The sequence below is a fragment of the Leopardus geoffroyi genome, chromosome D4 (genome assembly GCF_018350155.1).
Source record: "Leopardus geoffroyi isolate Oge1 chromosome D4, O.geoffroyi_Oge1_pat1.0, whole genome shotgun sequence".
Classification (NCBI taxonomy): domain Eukaryota; kingdom Metazoa; phylum Chordata; class Mammalia; order Carnivora; family Felidae; genus Leopardus; species Leopardus geoffroyi.
The window spans coordinates 57,710,848-57,732,074 of record NC_059342.1 but is presented as its reverse complement, the minus strand read 5'-3'; the positions used below and the strand labels follow the sequence as shown (position 1 = coordinate 57,732,074).

Below are 21,227 nucleotides of genomic sequence, written 5' to 3'. Positions count from 1 at the left end.
GGATGTTTCTCAGGCAAAATGGGGACTCAAAATAGAAGTTATGTACCGTGATATTTCTTGCACATTTGTGACTTGTACCTGCTAATCCAATTTCCTGAGACCTCAGCTTCCTTTCCTGTTGGGTGTGGGCACCACAAGGGAGGTCTGTCTCACTAATTTAAATCATGTCAGCACATACATACATACACACACACACACACACACACACACACACACACACACACACTCACTCACAACTCCCTACTCCCAGTGAATGCAGCCAGCCATGAGAGGGCAAAAGCCTCAGGCAAAAGCTCCAGCAGCTCATTCTGTCATTCTGGCTGGGTTCCCGCCACCCCTGCTGATTGCCTCAGACCCTCTCTTACCCTCTCCTCCCCACACCCTTGGCCCCAGGAAAGAAGGCAGCACAGAACCAGCAAATACTTCATTGGAGACACACCAGACTCCACCTGCATCAACTCAGAATACCGGCCGCCCCAGCCCCAGCCCCATCTGTCCTGCAATCCCCCTCCCAGCACAAGACAGCATGGCACAGCCCAGATGCTGCCTTGGGAAGGAAGCCTGAGGCCAGAGTTGCTGAGCTGCTGGGAAGATCTGGAGACTCAGTTTCCCCAAGATGGACTCCATTTCCTCGGGAATGATGCCATGTTCTGAGAGGGCTTTGTCTCCCGGGGAAGGAATCCATGTCCTTAGGAGGGCTCCATATCCCTGGGAAGGACTCCACACCCCTAGGAGTGACTCCTTGGTCCTGAGGGGCTCTGTGGCCCTGCACAGGCTCCAGTCCTTAAGAAGGACTCCATGGATGCAGGAAGACTCCAAGCCTTCAGGAAGTGCGCCAGGCCCCTAGAAGAGCTCCATGTCCTCAAGAAAGACTCCGTGGCCTCTAGAAACACAACCTGTCTCTTATCCCTGGGACGGCTCCACATTCCCAGGAAGGGCTCTCTGCCCCTAGGAAGGGTTCATATTCCCCAAGGGCCAGGCCCAAAGCCCCCCCTCAGCTGGCACAGATGCTGCTGACAGTGGCCCCTCCTGGGCCCACAAGGCCCAGCTCCTCCTGCTCATTGATGCACAGCTGGTAACCGCAGCCCCGGGCCCGGGCTCCAGATGGGACCCGGTGGTCAGTCTTGGCACGTGGGGGCAGCAAGAAGCCCACACTGCCAGCGATGAGCATATGCCAAATGCTGTGAATGTAGAAGTAGTTGTCTCGGGTCTCCACAAAAGCATAGAGTAGGACAGCACTGCCTGCAATAAGGCTGCCCGGGCACAGGTAGAAAAGCCAGCGGCGCCACGTGGGTGGGTAGCAATGCCGGCGGCGGACGCTGCGTACTGTCTGGGGGAAGCAGAGAAGTGGGACTCAGGGATACGAGGCCTTGGAACCCGAGCCAGAACTGGTCATTCTCAGGCTTCCCTGGAGCCCTGGTCGCGACCTGAAGGCACCTGCCAAGACTGGAGTGGGCACCACGAGCAGCGCCATGATGATGACCGGGTCCAAGCCCATCTTACATTGAGGACCAGACACTCAGGGCCCTGCACCCAGGTGCTGCTGGGACTCCCCCCTCCCCTAGCCCTCCCAACCTTACCCAGGCTGTGGCCAAGATCCCCAGGGCGAAGAGACTGGGTCCGAGCAGGTTCCAGAGTCCATGCCGATCAAGCTGTAGAGCCATAGACAGCAGCATAGCCCCCAGCAAATACAGCACCTGGAGAAAGAGGACTCCGGGGGCTGGGCCGGGTGGGAGAGGGGCACTTGGCAATGCCCCCAGGGAGAGGTTGGGAGTGAATTTCAAGTAGACTTTGCCTACGGTTGTCCCCCAGGGCCCACTCTGGACTGACCTGCTTGACCACAGGCTGTAAACGAGCCATGGCAATGACAGTGACCCACACCGACATTAAGGAGCCCAGGAAATCACAGAACTGCAGCACATCGTAGTCCATGATGCAGAAAACCACAATGCCTGGCTGGTCACAGGCATGGTAAAACTGGAGGAAGAAATGACAGGCATTGAGAGAACCTGGGGCAGTAGTCCAGGTCCGTGAAACTGGAGAAAGAGACCATGAGGGTAGTATACTGCTGTCCGAAAAGCAGAGGTCAGAGATCACAGACTGAGCAGAACTGGGAAATGCCTGACTGACTCCCTGCTTCTGAGAAGAATGTGGTAGGGAGGCCTGGTCTGCTTCACAAGTTGTATGTATCTGGCAGCCCCGACCCCTGTCCTCACCCTCCTAATCTTTCTGCTTCTGGAATGTACTGTGGTGAGCACCAGGCAGGCAGGGGATCCAGGTCTGTCAAACTGAGGCCAATCCTTCCCTACTTCTCATGCTCGCCATGGGTCCCACCTATAATCCCCACCCCTGGCCCAAGCTGTGGGGCTGGAGTCTGATCTTGTGGCCAACCCAGACCCTAAGCCACCCCTGCATATCCCAGTCTCCCCTGATAGCTCAGCCTCATCTTCGGATGCATTCATCTTCAGGCTTACATTACTTGGCCCTCTTCACCCCCTCCCACCCGATGTCATGGGTGGAGACATGAAACAGTAAGGAAAAAAGCAGTCCCTAGGCCATGGATAAGAGCATGTCACTTTACACCACGGAAAATAATGTAGGGATGGGACAGTGTCCACCTATCCTCCACCGTGGGAAAGATGGTAAAGAGGAGAGTATTCAGGAGCTTCAAAGGGGGTGCAGAGGACACAAGTGGAACTGGATCAGACTATACTGGGCACCCCCATTAAGGAACCAAGGTCTGCAGTCAGCCGTCCTTGGTCTGTGGTCCCAACCCCTCTGCCTCTCTGGACAATGCCTCTGGCATCCTGTGTTCCCTTATTTGTAAAAAGGGCTACCCAGGAATAACCTGAGTTCTCTTTGCCTTAGAACATTTACTGTCACCTCTCTCTGAACTTCCATGTAGAATTTATGTGATTTGATTATTTATTGGTATCAAACACTAATCACATGTATGGTTTTAGGACTATCTTTGGTGCAAAAATGACGGGAACATATATCCCTCTGTGTCATGTGCTATGAGCCCACCCAAAGACAAAACAGGACCTATGAGGACAAACAGCTCCAGACTTAAAATGAACATCATGGTGGCATGCTCACTCCCCCATCACCTGATACTGTCCCTGCTCCGGGTCAGGAAGACTAGAACCTTATGGTGATGAAAGAAGAAAATTTAAATGCTATAATGGGAGAAAAAAGGTTTTTGACCTATATAAACGATGAAAATCTACTCATTGGAGCTGACCTTGAGACATACTAGCAGATTTTATGGGATCAAAAAAATTTCTTAAGATTCTGTGAAACAGTATGCTTGATCTCTGTCCCCTGCATGTCACCCCAGGTCCTCAGGGAGCCATGTCTACCAAGGGCATCTCTTGATCAGAGAAACAAGCTGGTGTCATTGCCAGGGTTGGAATGAAATACATCAGGCTAAACTGAAGCTGGGGCAGGAAAGCTGTGTTGTACCACCCAAAGGTGGCCTTTGAAGCAGCTGCATCACTGACTGAAGGGACCCTTTAGGTACAACTTGCAGCCCAGATCAACTTCTTCATCATTCTATTGAAAGGCAACCCTACATCACAAGGACTCTCTGAGTCCCAAGAGAGGTGGCCTTACAGACCTCAGTGAGAGAGGTAGCCCAGCCTTCCACAGGCATAACCTTGGCTGTGGGTGGAGGGCAGGGATATCCAGTCCACAGGTGAGATAAGAGGTAGCTGAGTAATATCACAAGTCATTCCGTTCTGGCAGCAATGGGTCTCTGTCGCTTCTGGGAAGAATGGAAGTGGGAGAACCTGGTCTCCTGCTTGACTGCATTAGAGTTGAGAATGAGAAGGTGGAAGTGAGGTCAGGAAGAAGAGTTCAGGAAAAAACATTCTATCCTGACCTCAAATGACAAACCATGACACCCCAGCCTTAATCAAACAGTATCCCCTGTAGAAAAAAGCAGATGGAAAACAGAAGCAGGTCTGCTGTGAAAACTAGAAGAATCCCATCCAGGTGCAGAGCTGCCAACAATAGAGTGGGAAAACAGACTCGAAAGTTCAGTCTCTAGAAACAAAGGATGAGAAAGAAATTGCTAAGTTTCTTTTTAGCTTGTTGAAGATTTCATCCAGTTATTCAAATTGTAAAATTTGCACCTGTGACAAAGGAAGAAATGTGAATAATGTAAGAATAGGGAGGAGCTAGGAGTTTAGAAAAAGAAAAAAAAATGAAAAAGAAAACTTAGGTGTATTAATTGGCATTGGGAAACCTTGGGTTTGATTCCTCCAAATTTTAAAGTCCTAAGCTTATGTATCTGTCTTCTGTCTTTCCCTTCACTTTGGAGGTAAAAATGCTGTCCCTTCAGAAAGAGACTGCTTTGGAATGATCACGTTTTGAGTATCCCAGGCTTTTAAGTTTGGGGACATGGCTCCCTCTTACATATTATTAAACTGAGAAAGTGAGTTCTTACTGGGAAACTCTGAGAGACTTTTCATGAGAGTCCACATCTGCATTAATATTAGTGTTTAAACACACCCAAAAGATTTATTTTATCAAATTTTTCTTTCTCTTGTATGTCCTAATTAATTGAGAGTTAATTTTGGTTCCTAATCAAATCGATATTTTGGTCTTTTGCTATTTTAGCTATTGGATATTGATTATTCTCTACCTCTAAGACCAGATATAAGTACTACAGCTACTAAATGACCCAATACTGTTTTCTGATTTGGATTTCATTTTAAAACATTAATTCTACATTTCAGCCCTCACCGAGCACTTGCTCCATCTGCCTGACTTTCAAGTATTTAGGAGGAAATGCCCAAAATGGGCATTTCTGGAATGCCCTTTCTGGAAGAGGGACTTGTAATAAATCCTTCAATCTCAGATAAGAGAAGATACACATCAGCAAAAGAAAAGTAAAGCCGAATCACCTAATAGTGAAGACACATCTAAAGGAATAATTAATTGAAGGCTGAGTTTCTCCTAGGAATTTCTCTGCACTGAAAAAAAAGAGTAGGGGATAATGGAGAGCTTGTCTCTGGAGTAGAGAGGTTTGGAGAGCAATCATTTCACTAGTATTCTATGGCTGATTATTCTCCAAGCATACTAAAAGGTCAGAGAGATTGTTTAAGGTTGTAGGAAACCCACGGGGGTAGAGTTAAATTAAAATTGCAGCGTGAGGAGAACACCAATCCTGATCTGGCTACAGTTACTGCTGAATGTCTAAAAACACCATCAGTAAAGCCCATCACTGACTCCTTCATGGGGCACAATTTGCTAGGGAAACCAGCCAACAACCTGTGTCAGCTTACTTCATCGAAACTCCTCAACCTGGAGAAGACAGCATCTTGTCATTATATATTCTGGGATATACATATTTGCTTCCACCTGCTCTATTATTCGTGTAACAGAATCCATTATCCCTGGCCGTGGTACCCCATTTATTACCATCTTTAACCAGGAGACACAATTTGTAGTCAACAAAGGAAAGCAAATCACTCACCACCACAGACTTCACTGGTGTAAACATATTGCCCATCTCCTAGAAGCAACCGGCTGAACAAAACACCAGAATGGCCTCCTGAAGGCTTAGTTATGGTGTCACCTGGGAGACTCTACTCTAAAAGTCTGGAATACTCTCCTGTACGTTTGGTGCCCAGTATGTGCTCCGTAAGCTCTAGTCATCTTATACTTTATGCCATATATGTTCATGAAAGCACATCCCTACTGTAATAAACTTTCCTCCATGCAGAAATAAAGAAACAAACAAACTTGTAATATCGTTGATCTGCTGAAAATTATGGGCTATTTTCTACATTGGTATTCCTTATGTTAGCAGCAATAAAAAGAAGTGATAGAAATAACACAAGAAGATAAGGGAATATTTAAGAAAAAAAATTTAGACTACAAATTGGCTTTTGTTAATATAATTCTAATTTAATTTGATACTTCCTCAGCTTTGGACAGTTCTTTACTTATGAGGTAATTTTTGAAAATTAATGTAAATTTTTTTTCTATGGAATTTTATATTTTTATAACCTAACTGTAGAGTTCATCTAATGCTTCAAAATGGAGTTATCCAGGCACTATAGAATGTAAAACTGAAAATGCAGATATATTCAATCCGTGCAAAGATTGGAATATTTGCACTCAGGATATAAAGGAAGTTACTGCTATTCTTTTATTTTCTGCTTCCATTTCCTCTTGGAAAAAATCATGGGATTTTGCCAAGGGCCACTAAGAATGACTTGTGAGGTATGAGAAACAGAAGAGATATGAGAAGGCAGGCTTGTAGCCAGGATGTCAGCAGTCAACAAGGAAAGCCCCAGACATCAGCTCTGTCTGGGTTTTTGGGGAGCGGATTGTAAGGATCCGACTAGCACTGTGAAGGGCTCACGGCTTTGGACTGCATGCGTTAGAGTTGCACAACTGCAATTATTGATAGATTTCCCTTGATGACTTCTTGTATTTGGTTATATTTTCTGACCTTTTCATTGGTTCCTACCTTTTAAGAATTTGAGAACTATTTTAATTTTTTTAATGTTTATTTATTTATTTTGAGAGAGAGAGAGAATGTGTGTTTGTGTGTATGTGTGTGAAATGGGAGAGGGGCAGAGAGAGAGGGAGAGAATCCCAAGCAGACTCCCTCAGTGTGGAGCCCAATGCAGAGCTCAATCTCATGACCATCAGATCATGTCTTGTGCCAAAATCAAGAGTCAGACACTTAACCAACTGAGCCACCCAGGTGCCCCTTGAGAACTATTTTTTAAAAAAGAATTTGAGGGGCGCCTGGGTGGCGCAGTCGGTTAAGCGTCCGACTTCAGCCAGGTCACGATCTCGCTGTCCGTGAGTTCGAGCCCCGCGTCGGGCTCTGGGCTGATGGCTCAGAGCCTGGAGCCTGTTTCCGATTCTGTGTCTCCCTCTCTCTCTGCCCCTCCCCCGTTCATGCTCTGTCTCTCTCTGTCCCAAAAATAAATAAACGTTGAAAAAAAAATTTTTTTAAAGAATTTGAGAACTATTAAACTGAGGTCATAAGGTTCTCTACATACTTCAGGATTTCTGAAAAACTGAAGTCAGGTTAGAAGTTTATCAATTGCCTCGCTGCCTTGGTACTTGGAGAACAATATAGCTTAGTGATTACATGTGAGGGATCTATGGTTCTACCACTCATGTTACACCTCAGACAAAGTAGGTAAACTGCCCTCATCTGCAAAAATGGATGATAAGGGCACCTATTTGGGTTCCTGGGTAGTTCAGTCAGTTAAGCATCAGACTCTTGATTTCAGCTCAGGTCATCATTTCACAGTTCGTGGGATTGAGCCTGAGTCAGGCTCTACACTGATAGCCTGAAGCCTGCTTGGGATTCTCTCTCCCCCTCTCTCTGTCTCTCCCCTGCTTGTGCACATGTGCACTCTCTCTCTCTCAAAATAAATAAACTTTTTTAAAAAAGTACTTATCTATTACTCTAGTGCTATTGTGAGAACTCGGTTAGCAGTGCCTGACACACTAAATGTTATTTTATTATTACCGTTATCTGAACTGGTCTTGCTACATACAAAATCAAGTGCTGGATTTGTGACTTGTTTTTCTTTTAATGTATTTTACATATTATGTAATGTATTTTGCATTTTAAATATTTTACATATTTATACTTTGAACTCCTGAAGAACAAACCTACTGTCTACTCCCATGCCCTGGATAGGACTCGATGCGCTACTCCCAGGTGTAGACTGTCCTGGATTTGAAGACAGGGAAGACTGTCATCTACTGCCCTGGGACTGTTACCTGCAATATGATCAATGGGTCCTTAAATGCAGACTGTGGAGGAACGAAGTAAGTCTAGACTAAGTAAAGAATGGGAAAGGAAGAGAGATGGGAACTTGCCCAGGAAAACTGGATGACTAGTAGCTCTACATTTTGGCCCATGTGGTAAAAGAACAGGGGTTAGAGCAAGACTTCAGGCAACACCTCAGAGGCCAGGATCTTTTCCTTGATCTTTTGCTTATTATCCTGTGTGTTTCTCTTTTGTAAGTAGACTCCACACCTGACATGGGGCTTGAACTCACAACCCTGAGATCAAGAGTCACCTGGTCTACTGACTGAGCCAGCCAGGCATTCTGCTTATTATCCCATTTAAGAAAGTGGAAGCTCTGTATGTGATGTCAGTCACTGCAGGCTCCCCTGGTGTTCCAACTGGGGAAAAGGCCCCTTCTGTCAAGGACAATTTGCCACTGTATCCAGAATATGAGGAGTCATCTGGTATACTAAACATTCTAGAGCCAATGCCCAGATGTTCGTGCAAAGTGCAGAGAATGGACACAGTCTCCCCACATGCTCCAGGCTCCTAACACACTCAGGTACTCTTACTATGAATTCCATTAGATCTGCATGCATCCAGGAGTGGGCTGGTGGAACAGTTGTTGCTAGAGGATTCGGTAGCAACAGTATAAAGGGCATCTGGCAGTAAAGAGAAACACTCTCTACTATAAAAATAGAATGAGGCACTGTCAGAGCAGGTCTAAAAGGGGTGGGGGGCAGCCAAGCAAAATTGGAGTATGCCCTTCTCACCCAGCTGAAGAGGCCAAGGTCTCTCTACAGGGCATGGTGATAGCCTCCTCTTCCTCATTTGTGCATGAACATCCTGGAGGACCCTACAGCATGCCCCTCAATTCACCCCCTACTTTCTCCTGAATGATAAGTAGAACTTTTGTGATTTGGACATATGTGTGATCTATTAATGCTGAACAAAACGGAAACACATATTGATTTTTGTGATTCTTGTTGCCAAGACAAGAGGAAAGTCTGAATCTAAGATTTCTGCAGTGCTCATAACCAGGCACTATATGTCACCAGATGCCAAGAGTCCAGAGATGAGCTGAAAAGATCCCTAGATGCAGCATCTCAGGGGGAAAATCTACATGGAAGTTACATCACAGTCGCAGGCTCACTCCTCTACCTTTTCCTTTCACTGTGATGCTTGCTCTAATATGAACTTTTCTGTTTGTGGAGGAGTGGGAAGACATGGAGAGGGGATTGTGGACATTCTGTAATGGGAGGGTAAGGATTTAAAACTATACTAATCTTCATCAAAATATGCTCCTTTGAGCTGGAATTTTATGTCACACCACCACTTCCCATGATGGCTCAGGACATAGCTGAGTCCATAAGATTTCTTAGGATCCCAAGAGCCAGAATGCTCTATAAACTACCCAGGTAGAGACATCCTCTCTGTCTTCCAAAAGTTCTCATGAGAGATCAAGGAGGCCATGGTGACTAAATGGGGATACACCTTCTCATACCATAAGAACATGCTGAAGATGCAGAAGTCCCCAGGACAATGAGGAACATGAACACAGTGTAGCTAGCCCTCACATCATGAGAAGTGGAGACTCTGTACAGAGACATGGGAGAAAGTGCAGATCCCTTGCCACCGTTCAGAGTGGAAAGGTGAAGCTGTGGACACCGTTCCATACCATAAAACAGCCAGGGTGTTTAAGTAAAGGTCTCCTTGGCCCCTGGGGTGTGACACAGCTGGAGAACACACACTGTTTCTAGTGGCTGTTGCTTATCTTAAGTTACAAACGGCCTTGTTAATTTATCCCAATGTGCCTTACAAAAATTACTATAGTCTTCGCATGCCATGACACTGCTGTAGAAGACATCGTTGAAAAGGAGACATCCTCATATGATGAAGGTGTAGACATCCCCACATCCGTGGAAAACACGGTGGAAATGCAGACCCTCACCCATCACCATGAAATAAGGACTTGGTGAAGACACAGATGCACCGCATACCGTGGAGAAGAACATGGTGAAGGTGTAGACAGCAGCCTCCAGCACGTATCGGCTCCGAATGGCCAGGACCACGGGTGGCAAAAACATGAGGTTGCTCAGGCAGAGCAGAAGTGTGGACAGCAGCTGGAATCCATAAGTGAGCGCATCTGCACTGTCAGTGCAGCCCCAGCCCCTCCACCCTGCGAGGGGGGAGAGCACAAGGTGGAAGGTGGAAGAGGGCCCAAGGCAGCCACGGTTGGGTTCGGGTTGGGCAGACACTTCTGCTGGCGGCCTCTTGCCAGGCGCAACGTCACAGCCGGTAGTGGGTGGTCTCACCCTGGCTCGGACCTCCAATTCTCTCCAAACCCATTCTCAGTTCCAGCTGCCGCCCCGCAGTCCAGACCACCCCCACCCAGGAGCCCACCGGCGCGGCTCCCTCGCCAGCCCAGCCCGCTCACCGGCCTTGCACTCGCAGGCCGCGTACAGGTAGTTGTGCGTGCGCAGCAGCTTGCACTGGCCATAGGGCCCGCAGTCGTCCACGCAAGGGGACAGGAAAGTGCGCAGCCGCACCTCAGCCGTCGCGTTCCGGCACCGCACGTACCTGCGCACATGAGGGCCGTGGTCACCTGCGGCCCCGGCCAGGCCACTACTTCCCTGTCCCAACCCCGCCCTGCCCCGCCCCGCTCCGCTCACCGAGGCCCCACGCCGCACAGAGAGCGGAGGGTCAGGAACCAGGTCCCGGTCTGTGGGAAGGGGATTCGCAGCCTGGCCACTCTGGAAGTGGCACTGACAGAGAGGAGGAAGCCAGCCAGGGACTCTTAGAGAAGGGAGAAGAGGGCATATATCAGTGAGAGGGAGGAGGAGTCAGTATGGGGTCAAGACCTAAAGAACCTTCACCCACCTGACCCTACTTCCCTAGCCCATCCTTTCTCCATACCATCCCCTACTGCCCCAGCCCCAGACTTAAAGCCTCCTCTGCTTCTCCCGTTCCTCACCCCCACCTTTAGAACAGGTCACTGCTGCATCCCCCAGGCTCAAGGGCACCTCGTGAGTCAGGCATCCGAACACTGTCACGTTTTCCTGGCGCAGGGAGCTCTGAGGAGGGCAGGTATGAAGAAGAGGCAGTCACACCCTCCAAGCCCTACCACCACCCCACCGCCCCCAGACTCCTACACCTGTTAACCCTTCTCCAGAAACCCCTCCAAGAGCTCGCTGGACATCCATTCCTGTAGGTGCTCTCCACGTCAAAGCCTGCCTTTCTCCTTCTCCCCGTCTTTTTCTCTCTTTCGCCCTCTCTCGTCTCCATTCTTAGAACAGAAAAACTGGAGAACACCAGATCTTCCACAGCAGAGATCTTTCAAAAACTAATGAGAAGGAAAGGCCCAATTCTGAATGCTGTCTTTGAGCAGAATTGTTTAAACTCTGTCTAGGCAAGGGAGAACATCCTGTTTCAGTCCTGTCTCGCTTGCTGGAGGGAATAGGAGGGGGACTGTTGCTGGATGTAGAAACTAGTTGTGAACAAAGGTAACTGTAAGGTTTTCAGTCACCTTCTTATCTTCACCTGGGTCTGAAGGCAGGAGGCGTGGAAAGAAATGTATTCTTCCTCAGGTGAAGTGATCCTAGGTACTAAATGTCAGTAACAGAATGCCTGAGGGGTTAATGTAGCAACCTGTCTGGGATTTAAAGAAACCAGATATCCACAGGACTAAACGTAAGGAGTGTCTACAACAATAAAAGTAGCAGGATGCCATAAGCTCACCTCATTCAAGAAGGATTTGAGGTAGCTTATTAAATGCATATAATAGGATGAAGTAAATGCATGAGGGAAATTTAAAGATCAAGATAAGAAAATAAAGTCTGTCTCTAGCTGTGAGCCATATATTTGATGCTGACTTCCAAGCAACCAAAGCAAAAAAGGAAACATAATGAGTTACCAGATTTTATGAGTCCATAAGATAAAATTTAATCGGAGTCTCAGAAGTACAGCATCCAAAGGGGTGGTTCTCAGGAAAATTCTAATCAAAGAAGCACTGTGTTCTGTCATGCATCCTGTCCTCAACCACAAGGGTGAATTTCATACAACTTGCTTATAACTTCCTTCAATGCAAGCCAGGGTAATATGCCAGAGTATTCCATAGAAATCATTCTAGTGGGAAGCCAAAGGAAAAATGTCCTCTAGGTATGCAGTTCTGTGATCCAAATGTTCAGTTCTTGATTCCAAGGGGAAAAAAATCAAAATACTTGGAGGGAAAAAGCATAGAAGATGAGTCAACATCTTTCAGAATAAATATAACGGACTGTTTGCAGTGGGTAACAAATGTCATGGCATATAGATGGGTGTAATATAAGCGGATGAATGCAGAAAGGGCCAGGGAGGAGCCATGGGGGGTGGGGGCACTGGCCTTCTACTCTCAAGACACTGAGGAAGAACAAGTATGCGTGGTGCTGGTCTCTGAAATGGGTGCTACAGTTTCAAGGTCAAATCAAGACCTCACTGTCACTGCCCAAAGGCAGTAAGAGTCCAAATTTAAGTATGAAAATAAGGAATGTCTTCAGGTTGAAGAATCTGCTCTGTCCTGACCAGCAGAAGGACAAAAAGTTCTGAGCCATGTGCCATAAAAGACCACATCTAGCCACAGATCAGGTCTCAGGTTGGCTGATAGGAAAATGGTGCCTGCCCCCGGAGCAGGGGAATAATAGAGTTAAAAGCCTGGCTGGGGAAACAGTACATAAATTATTGGATCAATGCCAGTCTAAGACAGTCACTAAGGTCCTGATACAGGACTCTGCCCTCAGCCCAGTCTTATTTAATGCTGAAAATAATGAAGCCTGGCTCTTCGAGTGTGTGAATTACCTAAAGCAGGGAAGACCCAAGGCCCAAACTAGTATTAGGCAATGGCTCAAAGATGGACATGAATTCTTCCATTCAAGTCACAAAGTTCACTGCAAAAATATGAGACAGGAATGGGCAGCAGTTCACAGGCAGGCTCAGAGCATGAAAATGCGTATGCCCCTTGGTTGCAAGTAGATAAACACAGAAGTTAATATGAAAAAGGACTGAGAGGACACACAATTTTATGTCTTCGACTTTCCAAAACTTTTACATGTGATCCTATTATTTTTATAATAAAAAAGTAAGTGTCTACAACTGTTTTGAAGAAAATAAAAAGGAAAAAGGAAAAGACCTCAAGATGTTAGTTCACCGCGGCCCCAGGTGATTCCCCAGTGTGATGTGGAAGCTGGAAGAGGGAACTGGATCTCAGGCTGCACAAACACCACCTGCCACCCTGGTCAGACCCCCTTGGATCACTGATCTCAGAGACACCATGACCAGAGGAGACAGCAGAGGATGGGAGATGTCTAAGATGCTGAGATTGTTCAGCTTAGGGGAGATTGAGGGGCATATGAAGGACTGTTAAAATAAGACAGCATATAACAACTGTACCACACCGATACAAGGTGTAAATAATAGAGGAAACTGTGCAGGGAAAGAGGGGGGCTATAGGAACTCTCTACTTTCTGCTCAATTTTTCTATAAGCTTAAAACTTCTCTGAAAAATCAAGTCTATTAATTTAAAAAAAAATAAAAAGGACAAGGATAGATTTACTGGCAATAGCTTCAGGGGCAAAACAAAGATTGGTGGATAGAAATCCACGGAGGCAGATTTTCATGGAATGTGAAGACTGCCTTTAGCAATCAGAGCTAAATATGGACTGCATGGCCTTAAGAGGTGATGAACTCCCCATCACAGATTTGCAAGAAAAGTGAACACCTGCCATAGAGACCCTTAGGAAGCGGAAGGTTAACCTATAAAACTGGGATAAGTTTAGCCCACTCTGAGTTGCCCTGGCTGACCTAGCCCATCTGTAGTAAAGTCAATACTCAGGGGAATGTTTTTTGACCAGAATTGGGCTGAGACATGGTCGCTAATCATAAAGTTGGTCAAAAGGAACCCAGATATGCTTCCAGAAGGAGTTAAGAGCCCCCACACCCCTGACACCTTCTCCTTTAAGTTCCCCTCCAGGACAACCTTCCCCCCTCCCCCCACCGCCCCCGCTGCTTTCCACCAAGAGTACCACATTGAGCTGGAGCTCCAGGCTGAGGACGCCCCCACTGTCCAGCACTGGCAGCAGCCTCAGGGCAAACACTGCCGGGCGCTCAGGGGGGAGGGCCACGCTGGGGCCAAAGAAGATGTAGAAGTGGACAGAGAAGGTATCCAGTTCATTACGCAGCGTTGGGCGCACTGGCCAGCAGTGCTCTGGTGGAGATGTGGCCCCAAGCCCCTCAGGAGAGGCCCCCAGGGATGGCGGCTCTGGGGGCAGTGGTTGGTTGCCCAGTGACTGGGGCATGTTCATGGCAGCTCCAGGGACCAGGACACGGGACAGGCTGGGCTGCGGGCACTCTGTGGGCAGAGGAAATCAGTGCTGGGGCCTGCTGCCCTCACAAGCCCTGCAGCCCCACCACAAACCAGGTCTGAGCCAGACAGGAATTAGCAGAGGGTAGGGAGAGACAAGAACTAGAATCAAATGCCCCTTGGGAATATGGGGCATCCAGGGTCACAGGATCGGGCCCAGGGGGTTCCTAGTGGTCACAGCTAATGTCATGTCATGTGGAGGGAGTCCAAGTCATCTGTCCCTCCCTAAGGGCAGTGAAGACACTGTTGAAACAGATGATGGGCCCTCTCAGTGTTTGGCAAGGGCTTTGGCAAGGGCGGTGGTTTTCGATGCCCCTGCCTACCGTAGGAAACTGAAAAAGAGACTAAGCCAAGGAGAGTATTGAGGTCCCTTAGTTAGCCCCAAATCCGGTGCAAAATAATGATCTGAAGGCCTTCCAACAAATCAAAGCTCCAAGTTGGTAGGGCTTTTGGGGGTGTAAAGGAGCCTGGGTGGAGTTGAGCAGACTACAGGGACATGGCAGAGGGTCAACGAACACAGCCACCACGCTGCCTCTTCCCAGCCACAGATATCAGCACAGGCTGAGTGGCAGTGGCAGAGGCAGATGTGGGGCTTCTGACCTTGCAACCGCACACACAGCTGGAAGCGGATGGTCCTGCCAGGACCCCGGGATGGTATCTCCACACGCACGTAGACCCAGTGCCCCCAGGGGGGGAGTGCCAGCTCCAGCTGGCACATTGAGGCACCTCCACAGGATACAGAGCTTGAGTTGTGCAGGGGTGGGGCCTTGGGACGTAGGCGCAGTGTCAGGGGGCACACCGATGCCCCGCGGCTCCCCACGCATACCAGCTGTGCTGAAACCCTGTAAGTAAAGCTGGGCACAAAGACCCTGGACAGAGGGGAGGTTGGGGGTAAGAAAGGACAGGTGAGAGGGTGAGAAGGACACCAGAATGAAGAAAACACTAGGAAGAAGTTAGCAGGAAGGGACAGGGGATAACAGGAGGCCTTTTCAGGTCCTCCTGTCCATGCTGAGAGAGAGGGAGGCAGGGGTCCAACCCACCCTCAGGGCTTTGGGTGGCCCAGCAGCCCAGGTTGGCCACAGGGTGAAAAGAAGCCAAAAGAACGCTATTGCCTGTTTGAGGCCAGGGAAGGAAGAGGGAAAGGAAGAGGGAAAGGATCAGGTTTGGGGGAGTATCTGACTTACTTGTACAGGGCTGAGCGATTGTGCGGGGAGAGGGTTTGCTCTGAGGGACGGCCAGGCACCAGCACAGCAACATCCAGCAAACGCCGGACAATCAGCTGCGGCTGAAGGAGGTACTGACACTCATCCTGGAGACCCTGAGACAAAAGCAGGGGTGGTGGGAGAGTAGAGACAGCAAGGGTGATACTAAAGCAAGGCAAACAGAATCTGCTGAGGGGTCGGGGACAAAGCTCCTCTGGCCTCTTGCCCCCAGAGCTAGGATTGAGGTCTCTCTAGGCCCTAGGTCCCTCCTGCCTTGTCTGCACCTCTGTCTTTCCTAGGTCTCTAGGATCTGCTGTGATCCTCGGCCTTGGCTGTTTGGGGACTCAAACCCAGTCCTTCCTGACAATCAGGCCCGCTCCTCCTCCACTCTAACTCCTCCTCCTGAGCAGTCCTGGACCATCCCTTGATGCAATTTCAAACTACCCCATTTCCCCTCCAAGCCCTCAAAAACTTAGAACACCGGCTCTCTTTGGGGGTTAGAAAGCTCCTTGAGGCCTCCAGTCCAAACCCACTGGAGCCTACTAATCTGAATCTTTAATTTCTTTTATCCCCCACCTGCCCTCCCAAGAGCTTGTCCAGCCTCTGCTTTAACACCTCCAGGGAAGGGCCACTCTACCTCCTAGGCAACCTCCAGACTGTAAACAGCTTGAAAACAGGAACCTTGTCTTATTTTATTTTTGCTCCCCCAGACATGGAACGTAATATAAAGTGCATACCTCACAGATGAATGTCTGCTGAATATATGAACCAATCAATCAATCAACACAGCTGGGGGCAGCTCTGATGTTTATGAAGCCAAAGCCTGTTTTCTGTCTCCCCTCCCACTGCTCTGCCTCAGGAGACCCACAGATTCATCTGCTTCTTCTGAATCAGGCTAGGTTTCTTCCGTTGCTGGACAACAGTCACATCTAAGCTGCTCTTCTGGGTGAAATCCCTGACCCTTGTCGACTCAGTTCACACCACCTGACACACACAGCCTCCTCACTCTTCAGTGGGCACAGTCCCTTTGTTCTGGTTCCTCTGGTCCCTTTGTTCTGTTCCTGCAACATCTGCAGCTACCTAAGCCCACCAATCCTAGCAATTCAGAGGATGGGGTTCCTGATTAGGCTTCTCTGTTATTCTGGACAAATGGCCTTATGTGGGCCCACTAAACTGGAGGCTACTGTTTATTTATGTGGTTATTCTGACCAAGACAAACCTCTAAACCTCATTCTGACAAATGTTGCAGGCTCTGACATCCTACTGAGTTCCATACCATGGAATAAGCCAGCCAAGGCACTGACTTCCAGCAAAACTCCACAAGGCTGGAAGAAGGCCTTGACGGATGCCAGGCCAGAAGATCTCACTACTTCGCCTGGAATTCTTCTGTGCCTTTTGCAGCATTGCATCCTCAATGCCTAGCACACCACCTGGCAAATACTAGGTGCTAAAAAAGAGGATCCTTTCATAGAGCTCTTCAACCTACCTAGTTGCTCAGAGGCCTTCATCTCTGATATCCAAAGCAGATCCCTCATCTTTGGTGTCAAACCCTAAGGCCCAGAAATACTAACACAAGGCATCTCATCAACCCCACTTCCTAGGGCAGGAATTACCACCACAATAACTTTGCAGTAAGCAAGCCCCAAGGGTGGAGGCTCACACTTGGGAGGTGGCTCATTTCCTTGCAGGATGGACAATTCAGGGGAAGAGATACTTTCCTCCACATCTTTCTTGCTGTTGGCTTAACTGAAGGATTAGTGGACATGACCTCAATGGTTAAAATGCATTCCTTCCTTAAACTGTATAATGGGCACATCTAACACTCCTCCTTTATTGTGGAAGGAAGCACTCAATCGGTGAAGAGCAGGGAAGGTGCAGAGGTACAGCAGCCTTCGCCCTATGATAGGGCAAGAGAAAGGGCACCAGAAGCCAGGTCTTCAGGAGCTGCCAAGGCATGAGCCAGGTGAGAGAGTCCAAACTGAGCCAACATCAGCAGTCATGTAAGGAACAGGGCCAAAGCAAGGACACTTGAGAAACCAGGAGGGCCAAAGTGAGAAGTAGAGTGCGAACCAGTCTGAAAGAAGCTGGGAAGGAAAGCCTTCAACTGAACCCTAGATGTCCTAGTATGGCTGGGCTGAGTTTCCTAAGGAAGGCCTGAGCAGGGTAGCTAGACTCTGGATAGGGCTTACAGACTAAGATGCCCAAAGACACTTGCCCTTCTCTGTAGGGATATCCCAGTACCCAGCACAATCCCTGGCCCACATTCGGTCAGCACCAATCAACATGGAAGAGTGCTGGACAGACTGCAGGGGGCAAGAGTGGAAGCAGGGAGAGGCCTGGGAGGTTACTGCAGTGGTCCAGGACAAAGCTCAGGGAAGGTATGCTCAGAATGGAAAGAGAGAAGTGGATGCCTCCAGAGCATGCTTTCGAAGTAGAGTCAACAAGACTTTTTCTTTATGGAGTAGCTATAGAGAATTAAAGGGAAAAGAAGAATCAAGTATGACACCAAAATTTGGAGCTTGAACAAATGGTGAATAGCAGTGCCAATTTATGGAGAAGAAAAGAGAGAGAAGAAGCTTAGCCTAGAAGAAGTAAAATGGGAATCAAAGAGATTTTTACTTTTGGCTTTGTTTTGATTTGTACATGCTAAGTTTGAGACATTTCTTGGACATCCAATCAGAGATACCAAGTAAGCAGTTAAATACGAAGTCTGAAGTTCAAAGAAATGAGGACTCATGGAATACACTTGGAAGGCATAACCTATAGGTGGTATTTAAAACTATTCTTCTGGGGACACCTAACAAGAGAATGGAGAAATAAAAAAGGAACTGTCTCAGGACCTAGCACTGGGGCCCCACAATATGCACCAGGCAGAGGAGACACCAAGAAAGGACACAGAGAAGGAGGAAGAGGTGGACAGGAGGAAAATAAGGACAGTTCTGTAAAGTCACAATGGCCAAAAGGAAAAAGTGTTTCAGTTAGGAAAGAGTAATATAAGGAACTAGTTAACAGCTAGTTACTAAACTCTGGAGAGGGGAAGGGGGGACCGGAAGGAGATGAAAGGAAGACTTACTTTTCACTGTATGCCTTTTGTACCTTTCGAATGTTGTACCAGGTGCATATATTACCTATTTGAAACACAAATATAATAATTTAGAAGGCGGAGGAAGAGCAGAATGAGCACTGTTAGTAGATTTTAATCTCTTCAAGTTGAGACACAGAGCTTCACTTGGTCTTAGTCGGTGGATTCAGCCGAATCCTTTCTTCTCTAGTCTGTCTCTTTGTTTTCCTATCCTTGTTTTCATTATTTTACCTGCTTTCATTTACTTTCAAATCTTGGAGCTGGAAAGAGGAAGCATTTGAGGAGAACTCTGCTCCAGACATTTGGAAAACTTTCCCCTAATGAGCCATGTGGGTGCCAGATGTTATCTACAATCCAAAGGCCAGTCCCTCAGTGCAGGCTGGGCACCACAGAACGAGCACATGCTCCGAGACAGGGAAAACAAGGTGATGGAGGGCATGAGTCAAGACAGAAGAGGTTGATAGGAAAAGGGGGAAAAGGAAAGGAGAAGTGAGATCAGTTTTGGACACTATGAATTTGAGAAGATGGCAGAAGAACAATAAAAATATGCCATGCCCTCACTATGTGCCAGGCTCTGTGCTGGGTGCTAGCAATACAGCAGTGAATGGCATGGACACAGGAGCTCACAGAACTCTCCACAGAGCTCAGGAGAATGGCCAGGGCCAGATAACTCACTTCCCTTTTACCAGCTCTTAAGGATCCCAATCACTCTCAGGATAAAGTTCAAGCTTCTAGGTCCTTCACCATCTGCTCTGCTCACCCCTCCAGCTCTCTCACCCACCCCAACAACCACTCCACACTGAACCACTTCAGTTCTCCCTTCTGTGCTTTAACCCATGCTACCCCCACCACCTAGAATGCCTTTCCTTACTTTCTCGACATCAGGCCTCACTTCCTATTCCCTAAAACCGCCTCCACCATACTACCAAGCCGAGTTAGCCATCTCTCCTTTGTCCTCTTAAAACATCTCCTGTATCTCACGAATATACATCTTATTTATCTGTGTCCCTCACACCCAATCCAAGGTCAGAGACAAAGCAGGTGCTCAAGGACTATAGGTCCAAAGCTGAGGAGGGCCCTAGAAACAGTGCTGCCTTCTTATGGTTGGGACTCTTCAACCTCACCCGAGGCGAAGCCTCACAGGAAGTCAGGACAATGGTATAAGGAGAAAGCAAGTCAAGAAGATGGAGCCCTGGAGGAATGCTCTGGAAAATTCATCCACAGGATTGAATCTACGGAATTACCCAGAGAACTTAAGAATCCTTAGAGGCCCATGTAAGATTCCAAAAGATAATCTAATTCTTAGGGGAACCAAAAGGATGATCCTCGCCCATCCCTACCCCGAAGCCTCTAGAAGAATCCTTGTCTAAAGACCTACATCTCTCTTGGTATCCAGGTCTGCTGCCATTCATTGGGTAAGGTATAACTGTGCCCTCTTGTCTCTAATGTTGCCACATCCCAGAAGTTCTGCTGGCTAACCCTCCAGCCTGCAGTTCCAAATCCCCAGACTCTACTTCCTATATCTAGATGCAAATGGCTATGTCAAGGCTAGTTCTGACCTCTCCTAGCCAGGTGTTAGCTCCTATAATCCCAGTCCAGGCCTAGGCCCCAGGTTCCTCCTGCCCATCCAGAAAGGTTTTTGGATAACTAGAACAGGGCTTCAGAAGAATTCTCTCTGTCAGTTCTCACAAAGAGAGTCAAGGATCAAAGTTACGATCAGGAATGGGCTCTTTGGGATTTGGCCAAAGACCTAAGACATTCCTCAGAATAGAATAACCCTTGGTTCTGAAGAGAGTCAAGATCCACCCAGAACCCAGAGGCATTTCCAGGTGAGTTACTAACATGCTGTCATCCAGAGGACTCCCAGGCCTTGACAGGAAATTCTCTGGCACATCACTCTCAGGAAAAACAGACCTATCACTGAGGCCTCAGGAAGCTACCTCAGACCTAGTTCCCATCTCTGATAACAGCAGTGCCGGTGCACTTGTCCCTGTACAATTCTCAACTCATTCAAAAGCCTCACAAGACCTTCTCTGAACACCAAGCTATAGCAGAAGGAGGAAAGGCAAGCCTGATACAATCACAGAGCCACAGCCCTCAAGAAACTCAGCCTGGAGAGATATATCTGAGTCAAAGCTTCACCTAATTGGAAATTTCTGCCCCTTTCAATTCTCAATGGCCAAGTCCCACTACATTTCATGTTCTTCAGCATCCTGTTCTTTAAATTCTTGCTCCGTTCATGCTCAGTCCTTCACCCTTACCACTGGCCCCACACACATAACCATCCCACTCTGCCAATGGCCAGCTCATCATACCCCCCCTTCCTGCCAATGGATAAGAATAAGAAACCTGTAGATCCTATCACTAGGAGGAAACCTGGCCTGCCCAGCACCTGGAGGTGGCAGGAAATCTTTGTGGCATTTCTTTCCCCTCCAAACCAGAACAAAGAAGCGTCCTGACCTTTGAACCTACACTTTAGACTTTAAAAATCTCTGTTCTATGAAATCAGTGCTGATATTTAGAGAAAAGGGAAACAACAGCCAGGATGGGCACCAGCTTCCCTAAGCATCCTTTTAACAGGAAAGGGCTTCCGTGACCCCAAGTGTTCTCCTATGGTCTTCCAGAGGGTATAGGGGGCTGAAATTATGAGAGAAGAGGAATGCATTCTCCTAGATGGACCAACGACTGATCTGGAGCCTATGAGAGTCTGCATAGCTACCACCAATCAAGATGTAGAACCAGACCAGTCCTGGGCTTCTGCAGCAGCTTCTGTGA

At 47.9% G+C, this 21,227-nt stretch overlaps 1 protein-coding gene across 16 annotated transcripts in view; it reads right to left on the bottom strand.

Annotated features, from left to right (window-relative positions):
- TMEM8B (transmembrane protein 8B) overlaps nucleotides 1-21,227 on the bottom strand; it is a 75,084-nt gene that overhangs the window by 47,562 nt on the left and 6,295 nt on the right. For 3 of the 16 annotated variants that reach the window (XR_006710344.1, XR_006710345.1, XM_045469336.1), the window contains exons 4-12: nucleotides 15,353-15,486; nucleotides 14,769-15,037; nucleotides 13,831-14,156; nucleotides 10,755-10,848; nucleotides 10,447-10,570; nucleotides 10,212-10,354; nucleotides 9,775-9,953; nucleotides 1,831-1,977; nucleotides 1,581-1,720 (exon numbers count right to left, since the gene is read on the bottom strand). Coding sequence is in view for 10 of the 16 variants with exons in the window: in XM_045469336.1 (XP_045325292.1) it covers nucleotides 1,581-1,720; nucleotides 1,831-1,977; nucleotides 9,775-9,953; nucleotides 10,212-10,354; nucleotides 10,447-10,570; nucleotides 10,755-10,848; nucleotides 13,831-14,156; nucleotides 14,769-15,037; nucleotides 15,353-15,486 (1,556 nt within the window). In the remaining 6 variants the exon portion in view is untranslated. Of the gene's footprint in view, nucleotides 1-409; nucleotides 1,331-1,580; nucleotides 1,744-1,830; nucleotides 1,978-9,774; nucleotides 9,954-10,211; nucleotides 10,355-10,446; nucleotides 10,571-10,754; nucleotides 10,849-13,830; nucleotides 14,157-14,768; nucleotides 15,038-15,352; nucleotides 15,487-21,227 lie in introns of those variants that run through there. The other 13 variants (XM_045469335.1, XM_045469329.1, XM_045469331.1 and 10 more) reach the window with 10 other exon arrangements.